Source organism: Oncorhynchus mykiss, chromosome 8, assembly GCF_057628025.1.
Source record: "Oncorhynchus mykiss isolate SJ-2025 chromosome 8, ASM5762802v1, whole genome shotgun sequence".
In the NCBI taxonomy this organism is placed as follows: Eukaryota; Metazoa; Chordata; class Actinopteri; order Salmoniformes; family Salmonidae; genus Oncorhynchus; species Oncorhynchus mykiss.
Window position 1 is genome coordinate 43,446,405 of NC_143029.1, and position 18,170 is coordinate 43,464,574.

The 18,170-nt window shown below is 43.2% G+C and overlaps 1 protein-coding gene across 6 annotated transcripts in view; it reads right to left on the reverse strand.

Moving 5' to 3' along the window:
- Positions 1 to 370: 370 nt before the first annotated feature.
- The window catches only part of klhl18 (kelch-like family member 18), a 79,925-nt gene continuing 62,125 nt past the window's right edge, over positions 371 to 18,170 (reverse strand). For 2 of the 6 annotated variants that reach the window (XM_036985479.2, XM_036985477.2), the window contains 4 exons: positions 17,317 to 17,539; positions 13,547 to 13,651; positions 11,528 to 11,639; positions 371 to 3,249 (listed from right to left, as the gene is read on the reverse strand). In XM_036985479.2, coding sequence (XP_036841374.1) covers positions 2,863 to 3,249; positions 11,528 to 11,639; positions 13,547 to 13,651; positions 17,317 to 17,539 — 827 coding nt within the window. In that variant the 3' untranslated portion in view covers positions 371 to 2,862. Of the gene's footprint in view, positions 3,250 to 11,527; positions 11,640 to 13,546; positions 13,652 to 16,025; positions 16,401 to 17,316; positions 17,540 to 18,170 lie in introns of those variants that run through there. The other 4 variants (XM_090243453.1, XM_036985478.2, XM_090243454.1 and 1 more) reach the window with 2 other exon arrangements.

The window sequence follows — 18,170 nt, forward strand, 5'->3', positions numbered from 1 at the left end:
TTGCTGCTAGCTGTTTGTAATGTTTGTAATGTTTTGTCTGCTGAGAGCTGTCCTCACATAATCGCATGGTTTGCTTTCACCATAAAGCCTTTTTGAAATCTGACATGCCAGGTGGATTAACAACAAGCTAAACTGTGTTTTGGTATGTCGCACTTGTGATTTCATGAACATTAAATATTATTTGTAATTTAATTTGAATTTGGCGCTCTGCAATTCACAGGATGTTGACGAAAATGATCCCGCTAAAGGGATCTGTGCGCCAAGAGGTTTTAATAGCAGAAAACAAAACATTCAGTTGACATTCATACCGATTATGGTGATATCGTCTATATGAATGCGGCTCCCACTGTATTGAAACCATTGGACGCAGTTACTCATAGCGCACTGCGCTTTATTTACAGATGACAGGTTTCCTACATATCACTGCTTTCTGTATCAGAAAGTAAGCTGGCCCTCTTTGAATACTCAGATCAACGCATTGCAATATTTTTGTTTATAAAGCTCTCTTACACAAACATCCGCCATACCTTACTTCAACGTAACCTAAAGATGTACGAGCTACCAGACCCGGTCTCAGATATGGCTAACTCTGGAGAGCCCTTCAGTGTCCACTAAGTTAGGTAGATCTGCATTTAGTTTATTTGCACCTTACTTGTGGAATGATCTCCAGAACTCTCTAAGGTTGGATGTTTTGGTGCCACTAGAGCAGTTCAGACGACTGGTTGATTTACCTTTTTACTGAGGAATGTGTTTGTTTTTCCATGATCGTGTTTTGTAAGTTACTTGTAAATTTGGTATGTATTTATTGCGTTGCAATTGTAAATATTGGGAATTTATATGATTGTGTGCAGTGCTCCCTTATAAAGAGGCCATGGTCTCAATGGGATGTCCCTGTTTATATAAAAAAAATGTCTGCAACTCAACTTGCACCAATTGTAATGGTTTTGAATGCCCTACTAACGGATGGAATCCTACATTCTCCCAAAATGCTAGTCAGATTATTCTTGACGTTGCTAAATGAACTGCTAACAAATTCATAAACAGTTTGGAGGAAAGAACACCCTAGGGAAGTCATTAAAAAAATCACTATCCCTTCAAGCTTACATATTTGTGATAGTAGTACTAATCGTAAAGTTAAGAATCAAGAAACAACAACAAAAGAATGCACTAATAAATACAATTTGTAGCCTGGGACCAGACAGTACCAAGTGAAGAGCAGTAAGAATACTGCAAACATAATAATGCAAAAAAAAAAATATATATATATATAAAATGTGTGTGTAATATATTACCAGAACATCAGCAGAAATAAGCTAAACATCAACAGTTCACAGTAATTAATCCCAAATGAAAGTTATTTAAATCGTGACAATGCAGCAGATAAAGTCTGACAAACAAGTCTATAAAGCAATACTACATCTCACTGTACAATCCATTTTCAATTACATTACACAATACCTCATTCTTAAAATAGTTTGCCACTGTTGTTCCAAGGGAATGGCAAGCTCCCACACAACGTTACCAGTGGCAGATGCAAAAAAAATAATCAGAATGTTACTGGAATGCTCCCTAAATGTGCTGCACACAGTCTGCTTTTGACATATTCAATATTTTGGGTAATAAAGCATAACATTTGCAGCTACATCGTCGCTATGCACTCTTCAAAGCACACTTCATATTTTAGCCACTTAAGTTCTCCCATACTATTTTATAATAAAAGATGAAATTGCACTTTGAGCAGAGGTGCGTTCAACAAGGGTTCTGTTTGTGATGAACATGTTACTTAGTAACAATTTCAGTTGAATGATTTTGAATGAAAGTTATGGTGAAACATTAAAAAGCTAAATGTTTGCAAGGATTACCATGACAGTTTAGCAATGAGAATCAAACTGAAAATGACTTTCCTATTCCTACTACATGTAATAGAAAGCCTAGGTGGTGGCAGTTTACACCCGAAACAGATATTTTACGTTCGCAGCACACTGTTAGCGAATTTTCGCAGCTAACAGAAGACAAATGGAATACGTTAGCAAACTATTTCCTCTGTTGAACGCACATGAGGTGTTGTTCATTTTGTTTAAACAATTTGAAGGGTTATCAAGTTGCTATACAACTTGGTGTTGTGGCATCGTAATGCAATCAACCGAAAGACAGTTCTTCAGTTCCCTTTTGCTAAGATCCTTGTTGGGAAAACAGTTCCCACAATCAAAGGGCAAGGAGTTATGGTGGTCAGTTACTTTATAATAATATTCATAAGCAAATGATCCCAATCAAAATAATACCTATTTTCCCAAAACACAAAGAAATTCACCAACATTGTGAAACCTGAAACCATGACAAGGCTTCCAGATCAGATAGTGCAACTCAATCCTCAGTACAATGGTGCAGACATTGATAGTGATAGTAACATTCGGGACAGATTCTGGTATGAAGTATCACTTCAAGGTTGTAAATTCTGATGCACATATCATACGATACAAGTCCACACTTGTCCTGCTATTCATTCATCGCTCTCTTAATCTACGTGTTCACTGCAAGTTAATTTATTGTCGCTCCTGCCAAATAGGAGCTTAGAGCCTAATGGTCAGTTACCTCCGGCCATCCCAAAACCCCAGCCTCTGTATCCCTACAAACTACGCAACTGAATTTATCCCAACATATATTTATTTACTCATGTACTAATGCCCTATGAACATTCTCATTATAAACCTTTCAATGGTACAATGGCTAAACCAGACTTAATGGTTTGAACTGTGGTACCTGGTATACAGAAACATACATTTATACCTTTTTCTTGTTAATTGATTTAAAAAATAATTGACAAAAATCTAAAAGTCTTTGGGCTTTTGGGGATGGTAGGGGTTAAGCAGGCTGAAGGGGTATACAACCAACACCCACCCCACCCTCGTGGCACACCATGGGTGCCATGAATGTCCAGCGGTTGGTCTCAGCGTCGTACATCTCTACAGAGCTCAGGTTGGATTGTCCGTCATAGCCACCCACGGAGTAAAGCCTGCCACAGTTTGCCACCAGTGAGACTCTGCTGCGCCGTGTGTTCATGGCCACCAGGTGGCTCCATTGGTCTGCCACTGAGCTGTACACCTCGGCCCCGCTGAGGAACCCGGAACCATCATAACCCCCCGCCACATAGAGCTGGCTGCCAAGGGCTGCAGCGCCGTGACGACAGCGCTTGTTCATCATGCCAGCAACGGGGTGCCAAAGAGCTGTGTGCTGGTTGTAGTACTCCACCTACAGGATGGGAGGGGTCATTAGTCATTCTCTTTCAGAGTCTAATGCATTTTAAAGGGTATGTTCACGATTTAAGAGATTATGGACTTTTTAACATTCACCCGTGATATTGATTGAGCCAAACTGTTTATGAAATGTAAGCTATTAATTGGTTAAACAACCAATTAATTGGTCATTGATTATTGTTACAAGAGCAGCCTCCAGTAGATTAGCCTGATTAGAATGGAAGTGGAAGGGCATAGCTTGTTTAAACAGCACTAAAATGTCAATTTTGTAAATGCTAAATTGCCTATGCAGCCAAATAATTTCATCAGAGATTATACATGGGTATAGTACCAGATACGCTTAAAAAAACTATTTGGATCAATCAACACCATCACAGACGAGTGGTAAAAAGGACATTTGAAGAAAACACTTTTTTGTCAGAGTCTTAGAATCCTGCTCGCTAAGAGTTTGGAGCGGGGAGTGGGGATTGAAGGGTTTGGAGCGGGGAAGAGAAGGGTTTGGAGCGGGGAGCGGCGAGAGAAGGGTTTGGAGCGGGGAGCGGAGAGTTTGGAGCGGGGAGAGTAAGGGCTTGAAGCGGGGAGGAAAAGGGTTTGGAGCGGGAGTGAAGGGTTTGGAGCTGGAAGGAGAAGGGTTTGGAGCGGGAAGGAGAAGGGTTTGGAGCGGGGAGGAGAAGGGTTTGGAGCGGGGAGGAGAAGGGTTTGGAGAGGGGAGCGGAGAGAGAAGCGTTTGGAGCGAAGAGAGTAAGGGCTTGGAGCGGAGAGAGAAAGGGCTTGGAGCGGAGAGAGAAAGGGCTTGGGGCGGGGAGAGAAAGGGCTTGGGGCGGGAAGAGAAAGGGCTTGGGGCGGGGAGAGAAAGGGCTTGGGGCGGGGAGAGAAAGGGCTTGGGGCGGGGAGAGAAAGGGTTTGGAGCGGGGAAGAGAAGGGTTTGGAGCGGGGAAGAGAAGGGTTTGGAGCGGGGAAGAGAAGGGTTTGGAGCGGGGAAGAGAAGGGTTTGGAGCGGGGAGGAGAAGGGTTTGGAGAGGGGAGCGGAGAGAGAAGCGTTTGGAGCGAAGAGAGTAAGGGCTTGGAGCGGAGAGAGAAAGGGCTTGGAGCGGAGAGAGAAAGGGCTTGGGGCGGGGAGAGAAAGGGCTTGGGGCGGGAAGAGAAAGGGCTTGGGGCGGGGAGAGAAAGGGCTTGGGGCGGGGAGAGAAAGGGCTTGGGGCGGGGAGAGAAAGGGTTTGGAGCGGGGAAGAGAAGGGTTTGGAGCGGGGAAGAGAAGGGTTTGGAGCGGGGAAGAGAAGGGTTTGGAGCGGGGAAGAGAAGGGTTTGGAGCGGGGAAGAGAAGGGTTTGGAGCGGGGAAGAGAAGGGTTTGGAGCGGGGAAGAGAAGGGTTTGGAGCGGGGAAGAGAAGGGTTTGGAGCGGGGAAGAGAAGGGTTTGGAGCGGGGAAGAGAAGGGTTTGGAGCGGGGAAGAGAAGGGTTTGGAGCGGGGAGCGGCGAGAGAAGGGTTTGGAGCGGGGAGCGGAGAGTTTGGAGCGGGGAGAGTAAGGGCTTGAAGCGGGGAGGAAAAGGGTTTGGAGCGGGAGTGAAGGGTTTGGAGCTGGAAGGAGAAGGGTTTGGAGCGGGAAGGAGAAGGGTTTGGAGCGGGAAGGAGAAGGGTTTGGAGCGGGAAGGAGAAGGGTTTGGAGAGGGGAGCGGGGAGCGGAGAGTTTGGAGCGGGGAGAGTAAGGGCTTGAAGCGGGGAGGAAAAGGGTTTGGAGCGGGAGTGAAGGGTTTGGAGCTGGAAGGAGAAGGGTTTGGAGCGGGAAGGAGAAGGGTTTGGAGCGGGGAGGAGAAGGGTTTGGAGCAGGGAGGAGAAGGGTTTGGAGAGGGGAGCGGAGAGAGAAGCGTTTGGAGCGAAGAGAGTAAGGGCTTGGAGCGGAGAGAGAAAGGGCTTGGAGCGGAGAGAGAAAGGGCTTGGGGCGGGGAGAGAAAGGGCTTGGGGCGGGAAGAGAAAGGGCTTGGGGCGGGGAGAGAAAGGGCTTGGGGCGGGGAGAGAAAGGGCTTGGGGCGGGGAGAGAAAGGGCTTGGGGCGGGGAGAGAAAGGGTTTGGAGCGGGGAAGAGAAGGGTTTGGAGCGGGGAAGAGAAGGGTTTGGAGCGGGGAAGAGAAGGGTTTGGAGCGGGGAAGAGAAGGGTTTGGAGCGGGGAGCGGCGAGAGAAGCGTTTGGAGCGAAGAGAGTAAGGGCTTGGAGCGGAGAGAGAAAGGGCTTGGAGCGGAGAGAGAAAGGGCTTGGAGCGGAGAGAGAAAGGGCTTGGGGCGGGGAGAGAAAGGGCTCGGGGCGGGGAGAGAAAGGGCTTGGGGCGGGGAGAGAAGGGGCTCGGGGCGGGGAGAGAAGGGGCTCGGGGCGGGAGAGAAGGGGCTCGGGGCAAGGAGAGAAGGGGCTCGGGGCAAGGAGAGAAAGGGCTCGGGGCGGGGAGAGAAAGGGCTTGGGGCGGGGAGTAGGCAGTCAAGGTTTTGGAGCGGGGAGTGAAGGGTTAGAAGTGGGGAGTAAAGGGTAAGAAGTGGGGATGAGAAGGGTTCGGAGCGGGGGGCGAAGGGTTTGGAACGGGGAGCGAAGGGTTCGGAGCGGGGAGCGAAGGGTTCGGAGCGGGGAGCGAAGGGTTCGGAGCGGGGAGCGAAGGGTTCGGAGCGGGGAGCGAAGGGTTCGGAGCGGGGAGCGAAGGGTTCGGGGCGGGGAGCGAAGGTTTCGGAGCGAGGGGGGGGGGATTGAATCCCCGTCTGATGGGGAGAGGCATATATACAGTGGGGCAAAAAAGTATTTAGTCAGCCACCAATTGTGCAAGTTCTCCCACTTAAAAAGATGAGAGGCCTGTAATTTTCATCATAGGTACACAACTATGACAGGCGATTTTTTTTCTAATTTTCAGAAAATCACATTGTGGGATTGTTTATGAATGTATTTGCAAATTATGGTGAACAAATAGGTATTTGGTCACCTACAAACAAGCAAGATTTCTGGCTCTCACAGACCTGTAACCTCTTCTTTAAGAGGCTCCTCTGTCCTCCACTCGTTACCTGTATTAATGGCACCTGTTTGAACTTGTTATCAGTATAAAAGACACTTTTCCACAACCTCAAACAGTGACACTACAAACTCCACTATGGCCAAGACCAAAGAGCTGTCAAAGGACACCGGAAACAAAATTGTAGACCTTCACCAGGCTGGGAAGACTGAATCTGCAATAGGTAAGCAGCTTGGTTTGAAGCACTCAACTGTGGGAGCAATTATTAGGAAATGGAAGACATACAAGACCACTGATAATCTCCCTCGATCTGGGGCTCCACGCAAGATCTCACCCCGTGGGGTCAAAATGATCACAAGAACTTTGAGCAAAAATCCCAGAACCACACGGGGGAACCTAGTGAATGACTTGCAGAAGGCTGGGACCAAAGTAACAAAGCCTACCATCAGTAACACACTACGCCGCCAGGGACTCAAATCCTGCAGTGCCAGACGTGTCCCCCTGCTTAAGCCAGTACATGTCCAGGCCCGTCTGAAGTTTGCTAGAGAGCATTTGGTTAGATCAAACCAAAATATAACTTTTTGGTAAAAACTCAACTCGTCGTGCATCCAAAGAACACCATACCTACTGTGAAGCATGGAGATGGAAACATCATGCTTTGGGGCTGTTTTTCTGCAAAGGGACCAGGACGACTGATCCGTGTAAAGGAAAGAATGAATGGATCGTGAGATTTTGAGTGAAAACCTCCTTCCATCAGCAAGGGCATTGAAGATGAAACGTGGCTGGGTCTTTCAGCATGACAATGATCCCAAACACACTGCACTGCACGGGCAACGAAGGAGTGGCTTTGCAAGAAGCATTTCAAGGTTTTGTAGTGGCCTAGCCAGTCTCCAGATCTCAACCCCATAGAAAATCTTTGGAGGGAGTTGAAAGTCCGTGTTGCCCAACAACAGCCCCAAAACATCACTGCTCTAGAGGAGATCTGCATGGAGGAATGGGCAAAAATACCAGCAACAGTGTGTGAAAACCTTGTGAAGACTTACAGAAAACGTTTGACTTCTGTCATTGCCAACAAAGGGTATTGAGATAAACTTTTGTTATTGACCAAATACTTATTTTCCACCATAATTTGCAAATAAATTAATTAAAAATCCTACAATGTGATTTTCTGGATTTTTTTTTCTAATTTTATCTGTCATAGTTGAAGTGTACCTATGATGAAAATTACAGGCCTCATCTTTTTAAGTGGGAGAACTTGCACAATTGGTGGCTGACTAAATACACTGCTCAAAAAAATAAAGGCAACACTAAAATAACACATCCTAGATGTGAATGAATGAAATATTCTTAATAAATACTTTTTTCTTTACATAGTTGAATGTGCTGACAACAAAATCACACAAAAATGATCAATGGAAATCAAATTTATCAACCCATGGAGGTCTGGATTTGGAGTCACACTCAAAATTAAAGTGGAAAACCACACTACAGGCTGATCCAACTTTGATGTAATACCCTTAAAACAAGTCAAAATGAGGCTCAGTAGTGTGTATAGCCTCCACGTGCCTGTATGACCTCCCTACAACGCCTGGGCATGCTCCTGATGAGGTGGCGGATGGTCTCCTGAGGGATCTCCTCCCAGACCTGGACTAAAGCATCCGCCGACTCCTGGACAGTCTGTGGTGCAACGCCACGTTGGTGGATGGAGTGAGACATGATGTCCCAGATGTGCTCAATTGGATTCAGGTCTGGGGAACGGGCGGTCCATAGCATCAATGCCTTCCTCTTGCAGGAACTGCTGACAGGGCCAACCGCACCAGCATATGGTCTCACAAGGGGTCTGAGGATCTCATCTCGGTACCTAATGGCAGTCAGGCTACCTCTGGCGAGCACACGGAGGGCTGTGCGGCCCCCCAAAGAAATGCCACCCCACACCATGACTGACCCACCGCCAAACCGGTCATGCTGGAGGATGTTGCAGGCAGCAGAACGTTCTCCACGGCGTCTCCAGACTCTGTCACGTCTGTCACATGTGCCCAGTGTGAACCTGCTTTCATCTGTGAAGAGCACAGGGCGCCAGTGGCAAATTTGCCACTCTTGGTGTTCTCTGGCAAATGCCAAACGTCCTGCACGGTGTTGGGCTGTAAGCACAACCCCCACCTGTGGACGTCGGGCCCTCATACCACCCTCATAGTCTGTTTCTGTTTCTGACCGTTTGAGCAGACACATGCACATTTGTGGCCTGCTGGAGGTCATTTTGCAGTGCTCTGGCAGTGCTCCTCCTGCTCCTAATTGCACAAAGGTAGCAGTCCTGCTGCTGGGTTGTTGCCCTCCTACGGCCTCCTCCACGTCTCCTGATGTACTGGCCTGTCTCCTGGTAGCGCCTCCATGCTCTGGACACTACGCCGTCAGACACAGCAAACCTTCTTGCCACAGCTCGCATTGATGTCCCATCCTGGATGAGCTGCACTACCTGAGCCACTTGTGTGGGTTGTAGACTCCGTCTCATGCTACCACTAGAGTGAAAGCACCGCCAGCATTCAAAAGTGACCAAAACAACAGCCAGGAAGCATAGGAACTGAGAAGTGGTCTGTGGTCACCACCTGCAGAACCACTCCTTTATTGGGGGTGTCTTGCTAATTGCCTATAATTTCCACCTGTTGTCTATTCCATTTGCACAACAGCATGTAAAAGTTATTGTCATTCAGTGTTGCTTCCTAAGTGGACAGTTTGATTTCACAGAAGTGTGATTGACTTGGAGTTACATTGTGTTGTTTAAGTGCTCCCTTTATTTTTTTGAGCAGTGTACTTTTTTGCCCCACTGTATACAGTACCTACTGAAAGTCTTCACATCTTTTGCACAGTTTTCACATGATGCTCCCTTCCTTTAATATCTAGAAATGCATAAATTGTGATTTTTCCCCACTGATCAACGCAACCTACTGCACACTTTAAAAGTTCCACAAAAAAAGGTATAATTGTGTATTATATTGATGGTGTAGCATCTTCACACCCTATAGTTGATACTTAGTGGAAGCACCTTCGGCAGCAAATACAGCTGTGAATAATTGTTATTCATTTCCACCAATATTGCACAACTTTTGGGGCAACATCTATCCATCATTCTCAGCAAAATTGCTCAATCTCAGTCAAATTGGTCGGGAATCATTGATGGACTGCAATATGTTAGTATTATCTTTGATTTTCAACCAGTTTTAAAGTTATTTATTTATTTTTACCTTTATTTAACTAGTCAAGTCAGTTAAGAACAAATTGTTATTTTCAATGACAGGATTTGAGGAGTTGAACTTTGAGGAGTTGAACCACTAGGCTACCCTGCCGCTCTCAGGGCTGAGACTAGACATATTTTGTGAACATTTTTGTTCCTGATCTTAAGATGTACCACAGCAAGGAGTATGAAAATGTTTGTTCCTGATCTTAAGATGTACCACAGTAAGGAGTGCGAAGGCCTACATTATGTAATCAAAAATTCTAATTTCATTTTCAAGTAGGTTGTGTTGATCTGAAGAAAAATATCTAATCCTTTTTTAGATTTAAAGGGGCCATACATGTCACATTTCCCACCTGCAAATAGTGCCTAATAGACCTAATCCTCTCCTGTTCATCTACAGTGCCTTGCGCAAGTATTCGGCCCCCTTGAACTTTGCGACCTTTTGCCACATTTCAGGCTTCAAACATAAAGATATAAAACTGTATTTTTTGTGAAGAATCAACAGCAAGTGGGACACAATCATGAAGTGGAACGACATTCATTGGATATTTCAAACTTTTTTAACAAATCAAAAACTGAAAAATTGGGCGTGCAAAATTATTCAGCCCCTTTACTTTCAGTGCAACAAACTCTCTCCAGAAGTTCAGTGAGGATCTCTGAATGATCCAATGTTGACCTAAATGACTAATGATGATAAATACAATCCACCTGTGTGTAATCAAGTCTCCGTAGAAATGCACCTGCACTGTGATAGTCTCAGAGGTCCGTTAAAAGCGCAGAGAGCATCATGAAGAACAAGGAACACACCAGGCAGGTCCGAGATACTGTTGTGAAGAAGTTTAAAGCCGGATTTGGATACAAAAAGCTTTAAACATCCCAAGGAGCACTGTGCAAGCGATAATATTGAAATGGAAGGAGTATCAGATCACTGCAAATCTACCAAGACCTGGCCGTCCCTCTAAACGTTCAGCTCATACAAGGAGAAGACTGATCAGAGATGCAGCCAAGAGGCCCATGATCACTCTGGATGAACTGCAGAGATCTACAGCTGAGGTGGGAGACTCTGTCCATAGGACAACAATCAGTCGTATATTGCACAAATCTGGCCTTTATGGAAGAGTGGCAAGAAGAAAGCCATTTCTTAAAGATATCCATAAAAAGTGTTGTTTAAAATTTGCCACAAGCCACCTGGGAGACACACCAAACATGTGGAAGAAGGTGCTCTGGTCAGATGAAACCAAAATGTAACTTTTTGCCAACAATGCAAAACGTTATGTTTGGCGTAAAAGCAACACAGCTGAACACACCATCCCCACTGTCAAACATGGTGGTGGCAGCATCATGGTTTGGGCCTGCTTTTCTTCAGCAGGGACAGGGAATATGGTTCAAATTGATGGGAAGATGGATGGAGCCAAATACAGGACCATTCTGGAAGAAAACCTGATGGAGTCTGCAAAAGACCTGAGACTGGGACGGAGATTTGTCTTCCAACAAGACAATGATCCAAAACATAAAGCAAAATCTACAATGGAATGGTTCAAAAATAAACATATCCAGGTGTTAGAATGGCCAAGTCAAAGTCCAGACCTGAATCCAATCGAGAATCTGTGGAAAGAACTGAAAACTGCTGTTCACAAATGCTCTCCATCCAACCTCACTGAGCTCAAGCTGTTTTGCAAGGAGGAATGGGAAAAAATGTCAGTCTCTCGATGTGCAAAACTGATAGAGACATACCCCAAGCGACTTACAGCTGTAATCGCAGCAAAAGGTGGCGCTACAAAGCATTAACTTAAGGGGGCTGAATAATTTTGCACGCCCAATTTTTCCGTTTTTGATTTGTTAAAAAAGTTTGAAATATCCAATAAATGTCGTTCCACTTCATGATTGTGTCCCACTTGTTGTTGATTCTTCACAAAAAAATACAGTTTTATATCTTTATGTTTGAAGCCTGAAATGTGGCAAAAGGTCGCAAAGTTCAAGGGGGCCGAATACTTTTGCAAGGCACTGTACCTTAGTCCTGTCAGCAATTTGCAGGTTGTATGTCAAATGGCATCCTTACCGTATTGAAGATCTGTAAACCGTCATGACCACCAGATACAAAAATCCTTCCATCAAAAACAGTCACCCCAGCTGCACTGCGACTTGCACTCATCTCTGTCATTACTGTCCACCTGCACGAGTGTATAAGGAAAAGCAGGTGCACTTTAATGTTGATACAGATGGGCTACACCTTTTCACTTAATATAAAAGTCACACTAACAACATGATACATTTGAAAATAGTTTTACATACTTGATATGTGTGATGTGATATGATCTAAAGTAATGGTTTTGGATAGAACTGGATAAGTGTAAGGAAGTAAAACACAGCAGAAATACTCAAAATGAATGTTACAAAATATGACATTAGCAATAAAAATATATATATAAAAAAACTTTTACATTCCTCCACAACCAAGCTCAGAATTAAAAGGTAGAGTCGGCAGGGCTCCCGAGTGGCGCAAGGCACTGCATCTCAGTGCAAGAGGTGTCACTACAGAGCCTGGTTCGAATCCGGCCGTGATTGTGCGCCTCCCTATGGGACTCCCAATTGGCCCAGCGTCGTCCGGGGTAGGCCGTCATTGTAAATAAGACTTGCCTAGTTAAATAAAGGTTTAAATAATAATAAAATGTGTTTTAAATGCATTAAGTCAACAGCAGTATCAGGCCAACTTCCACAACAGTTCATGTGGAGGTAGGAGCATGTATATACACTGAGTGTACAAAACATTAAGACCACCTGCTCTTTCCATGACAGACTGACCAGGTGAATCCAGGTCAAAGCTATGATCCCTTATTAATGGCAGTTGTTAAATCCACTTCAATCTGTGTAGATGAAGGGGAGGAGACAGGTTCAAGAAGGATTCTTAAACCTTCAGATAATTGAGACATGGATTGTGTATGTGTGCCATTCAAAGGGTGAATGGGCAAAACAAATGGGATATGTTAGTAGATGCCAGGCGCGCCGGTTTGTGTCAAGAACTGCAACGCTGCTGGGTTTTTCACGCTCAACAGTTTCCCATGTGCATGAAGAATGGTCCACCACCCAAAGGACATCCAGCCAACATGACACCAACTGTGGGAAGCATTGGAGTCAACATGATCCAGCATCCCTGTGGAGCGCTTTCAACACCTTGTAGAGTCCATGCCCTGACGAATTGAGGCTGTACTGAGGACAAAAGGGTATTCCTAATGTTTTGTAAATACATCAATGTCAATTAAGGGTCAAATGTGGAAGTAGCTCCATCTTCTCCTTCAAGGGGGAATTGTTGCTGTACGGCAGACACCTATCCCGAGTGGCGCAGTAGTCCAAGACACCGCATCTCAGTGCGAATCCAGGCTGCATCACATCCAGTCGTGATTAGGAGTCCCCATAGGGCGGCGCACAATTGGCCCAGCGTCGTCCGGATTTAGCCGGTGTAGGCCGTAATTGTAAATAAGAATCTGACTTGCCAAGTTAAGTAAAGGTTACATTTAAAAATCCAATCCTCACAGATCTCCACAAGTACAATGGGTGTAGGGGCTAGGTCAGTGATACGTAAATGGCAGCCTATTAAAATAATTTTAGAATGTCATACAAAAGTATTACTGTGTGTGAACTTTCAAATCCATTCTGTCATTACTAAATATGCAAGGTATTTTAATTACACATTTTTTTAACACAAAAAACATTGAATTAATAAAATAAAATATTTGAATTGATCGTCTTCCTCAAATGAAGGGGATGATGACGCAATGTTTGTGAGAGAGAGGGAATCTGATTTAATTGGTCCTCAACTCACGGCTCAAAAATCATCCAGGATAAACTGAGTTAGCCTGCCCCGGAGCAGGTTAGTTCTGAAGCATTTGTTGCCATAGAAATATACCTGGCTAAAAGGTGAGCCACTTTCATGGTACCGGTTATCCCGAGTGGAACTCAGAGTTGACCAAAGTTACCTCACTAACTCCTCAAACCAGGTACGTAGTATACCCTCTGGTCTAGCTTGACTGGGAATTCAGGGAGTCAAAGTAAAGTAAATCACATAGGAAATGTACAGAACCTGTTGGCTTCTGGAGAGTAGCACTCTACTGAGTTGAGTGAGGATTTGCCATCATAGCCCCCGCACACATAGATATGTCCGTCAACCACCACTGTTCCCATTGCACTGCATTCGGAGAGATGGAGAAAGGGGAACGAGGATAAACACACAATAACGTGTTTTTGCAGACCCATCAGCTGGATCAAGAAGCTCCTGTCCATTTAACTAGGGTTTTCGCCAATGGTGTATAAAAACCATAGAATCTACAGTAACAGTCAAAAGTTTGGACACACCTACTCATTCAAGGCTTTTTCTTTATTTTTACTATTTTCTCCATTATAGAATAAAAGTGAAGACATCAAAACTATGAAATAACACATGGAATCATGTAGTAACCAAAATAGTGTTAAGCAAATCAAAATATATTCTTCAAACAGCCACCCTTTGCCTTGATGACAGCTTTAGACACTCTTGGCATTCTCTCAACCAGCTTCACCAGGAATGCTTTTCCAACAGTCTTGGAGGAGTTCCCACACATGATGAGCACTTGTTTGTTGGCTGCTTTTCCATCACTCTGAGGTGAAATTCATCCCAAAACATCTCAATTGGGTTGAGGTCAGGTGATTGTGGAGGCCAGGTCATCTGACGCAGCACTCCATCACTCTCCTCCTTGGTCAAAATAGCACTTACACAGCCTTGGCCATTGTCCTGTTGAAAAACAAATCATAGCCCTCTAAGCGCAGATGGGATGGCGTATCGCTGCAGAATGCTGTGGTAGCCATGCTGGGTAAGTATGCCTTGAAATCTAAATAAATCACTTACAGTATCGCCAGCAAAGCACCATCACACCTCCTCCTCCATGCTTCACGCTGGGAACCACAGATACAGAGATCATCCGTTCACCTACTCTGCGTCTCACAAAGACTTGGCAGTTGGAACCAAAAATCTCAAATTTGGACTGCAGACCAAAGGACAGATTTTCACCGGTCTAATTTACATTGCTCATTTTTCTTGGCCCTTCTTATTGGTGTCCTTTAATACTGGTTTCTTTGCAGCAATTCGACAACGAAAGCCTGATTCACGCAGTCTCCCCTGAACAGTTGATATTGAGATCTCTGTTACTTCAACTCTGTGAAGCATTTATTTTGGCTGCAATTTCTGAGGCTGGTAACGCCAATGAACTTATCCTCTGCAGCATAGGTAACTCTGTCTTCCTTTCCTGTGGCGGTCCTCATGAGAGCCAGTTTCTTCATAGCGAATGAACTTTCAAAGTTCTTGACAATTTCCGGATTGACTGACCATCATGTCTCAAACTAATGATGTGCTGTCATTTCTCTTTGCTTATTTGAGCTGTTCTTGTATTGACCTTGTCAAAACACAACTGATTGGCTCAAAAGCATTAAAAAGGAAAGAAATTCCACAAATAAACTTTTAACAAGGCACACCTGTTAATTGAAAAGCATTCCAGGCGACTACATCATGAAGCTGGTTGAGCGAATACCAAGAGTGTGCAAAGGGTGGCTACTTTGGCAAAGGGTAGCTACTTTGAAGAATCTCAAATATAACATATATTTTGATTTGTTTAACTCTTTTTTTGATTCCTACATGACTCCAGGTGTTATTTCATAGTTTTCATGTCTTCACTATTATTCTACAATGTAGAAAATAGTAAAAATAAATAAAAACCCTGGAATGAGTATATGTGTAGCAAACTTTTGACTGGTACTGTATGTCTATGCTTTCCCCAGGGCTTATTTGATTCATGTATGAGATGACGTTCAAGTACACCAAGTTGAGTTGTAGGTTACATGACTTAAATAGGGTGGGTACTCGTAGAACTTGTCACAATAGTAGCTGTTCCACAACTATCATTGTTTGGTTTGGGGGATAATTAATTTACTTGTTTGAATGCAGTCTATGGACAAAGAGTGACAGCAATTTGGTTTTGATAAACTAGCCAATGCCAACATATACTAATAAATTGCATTCAGGGACCAAAATCCCAGTCAATTACTATTTATCATGTTTTAAATTGCATGCCTGATTCCTCTCCAAATAATTTTAAACCTATTAATTTACAAGGACCACAGCACTTTAGTGCAAAGTAAAACATGTGAACAATCCTCCGTTAAGCATTTTAGAATGTCTCGATCAGCTACTAGGTAGATAAAATAGGGTAAATTTGTAGCCTACTAAACAACTTATCAAAATCTACAGGTAATCAGTACATCTACAAGTAATCAGTATACTGTATCTACTTAAAAATGGGTCGTTCTATAGGAATTTAATCACTTTTCGACCACACCCATTTTGCTTTGAATGAAACCTTCCATACATGGTTGCCGATGGTAGAAATTTTGGACCTGAATGCAAAAACATTCATGAGATAGAGGTGCTTAAATGCGACCAATTTTGCATACCCCACCCTACCATGAGACATCCATGGCAGCATCAATGAAAAATATGAATAGTTCAGATGTTATATGAAAGCTTATAAACAGGGTTTCAAATCTGTTTTATAATATCTAGAAAAAATATAAACGCAACATGCAACAATTTCAATGATTTTACTGAGTTACAGTTCTTATGAGGAAATTAGTCAATTGAAATAAATGTATTAAGCCCTAATCTATCGATTTCACTTGAATAGGCCGGAGCATAGCCATGGATGGGCCTTGGAGGGCATAGGCCCACCCACTGGGGAGCAAGGCCCAGCCAATCAGAATTAGTTTTTCCCAACAAAATGGCTTTATTACAGACAGAAATTCTCCTCAGTTGTCTGGGTGGCTGGTCTCAGACAATCCTGCAGGTGAAGAAGCCCGGCTGTGGAGGTCCTGAGCTGGCGTGGTTACATGTGGTCTGCGGTTGTGAGGCTCTAAAACGACATTGGAGGTAGCTTATGGCAGAGAAATGAACAATCAATTCTCTTGCAACAGCTCTGGTGTACATCCCTGCAGTCAGAATGCCAGCCGTCCAAGAGAAATACGCCTTTTGTGTGTATGGAACATTTCTGGGATCTTTTATTTCTGCCCTTGAAAAATCAATTATCTAAAAGATTTTTGTTATTTTCACATACAGTTGCGGACAAATATATCTGAAACCTTGCACTTTTCTTAAATAAATTGAAATTTATAAAAACTTGCCCCCCACACAGTATTAGATCTTCAACATTACAGAATTATTTAAAAATAAATTGTACTTAAGTTACCAAATGTTTTATTTGGAAAATAAACAAAATGGCATGCTCATAATTATTAACATGAACGTTAAAGGTACATTTTTTTGTAATGTTTTTCAAAATGAACGAGAAACTATCAAATAGTTTGACAACCCTATGCAATCGCGCGACATTACATGAAGGCCAATCATGGCTCAGCCTCTACCTTGAAATTCTGGGAAATTGAGAAAGTTTCTTTCCTCCAGAGGTGGCAATATGGTGAGGAAATTGTTAAGAGAGGCACTTTGGATCGAATGCTTAGATTACATGGAGCCAAAACGTCTGATTGAACAGCTCTCTCCTTTTTTGTAAACACATTTTTCTTTGTTTGTTTATTTCTCTGTCTTTTGTTATTCAAGTTGAATGTATGTGTAGGAATTTTGAATCTTGAATAACCTTTGAGCACCTATCTCCTGAATGTTTTGGTATTCAGGTTCAAAATGTCCATTACTGACTACTTCTACCATGGAGAAACATTTATGGAAAGTTTAATTTATATCAAAAGGGGTGCAGTCAAAGTGATTGAATTAATATAAAACAACCCTAAAGTACATAATTAGAAAGATATTCTCACCTTCGTTGACTGTTCATGCTAGCAACACATGTCCAAGTATCCGTTTCTGGGTTATAGACCTCCACTGTGCTTAGCCGTGATTGTCCATCATATCCACCGATTGCGTAAAGTAACCCATTGACAACTGCCACACCCACTCGACTTCGAGCTGTACTCATTGGCTGACAGCGTTCCCAGCAATTTCCAATTGGGTCAAATACTTCAACTACAGTCAATGAGTCACCTGGATAAAAAAAAACATGCACAACATTTAAACAAAAATAAACAAGTTAGGGTGTAACGAATAACTTAGTCCATGATTTGATTTGAGTCCATGATTTGTTTTTGGGTCACGGTTTCAAATAACTTCCAATGGCTTGTGTACTGATATTTGGGTCATTCCACAAAGAGTGCATTTTGAGTCCCTTTGATATTTTAAGTAGAAATTGTGCACCAACATTACATTTTAAAAGACTTTCAAAGTTTACCAGTAAACTATCTGAGTTTTTGTAACTTAAGGATTTTATGTTATTTATAACAAGACATCTAGTAGCCCTTTTGAATACCTAAGATTATCACAGATTGTCTGTAATTATCTCTGGCCCTCTGTGTGGCCTTAACACATGTAAAATATATATTTATAAATAAAAAATAGAATGACAGTTGTAAAACATGATCCTAAATATAAACCAACTTAGCGAATACCACAGATGTTTAATATGAGGGTTTCAGCTAGAAATATATTTTATATAATTTTTTATACACACATGTTTTTACTATATCTATGTATTTCTTGTACATTTTTTGGAACCAAACTGGTGGTAGTTGTGAAAAAAGTCAATAGTCGGAAGAGTTTATTGAAAAAGAATGCCAAT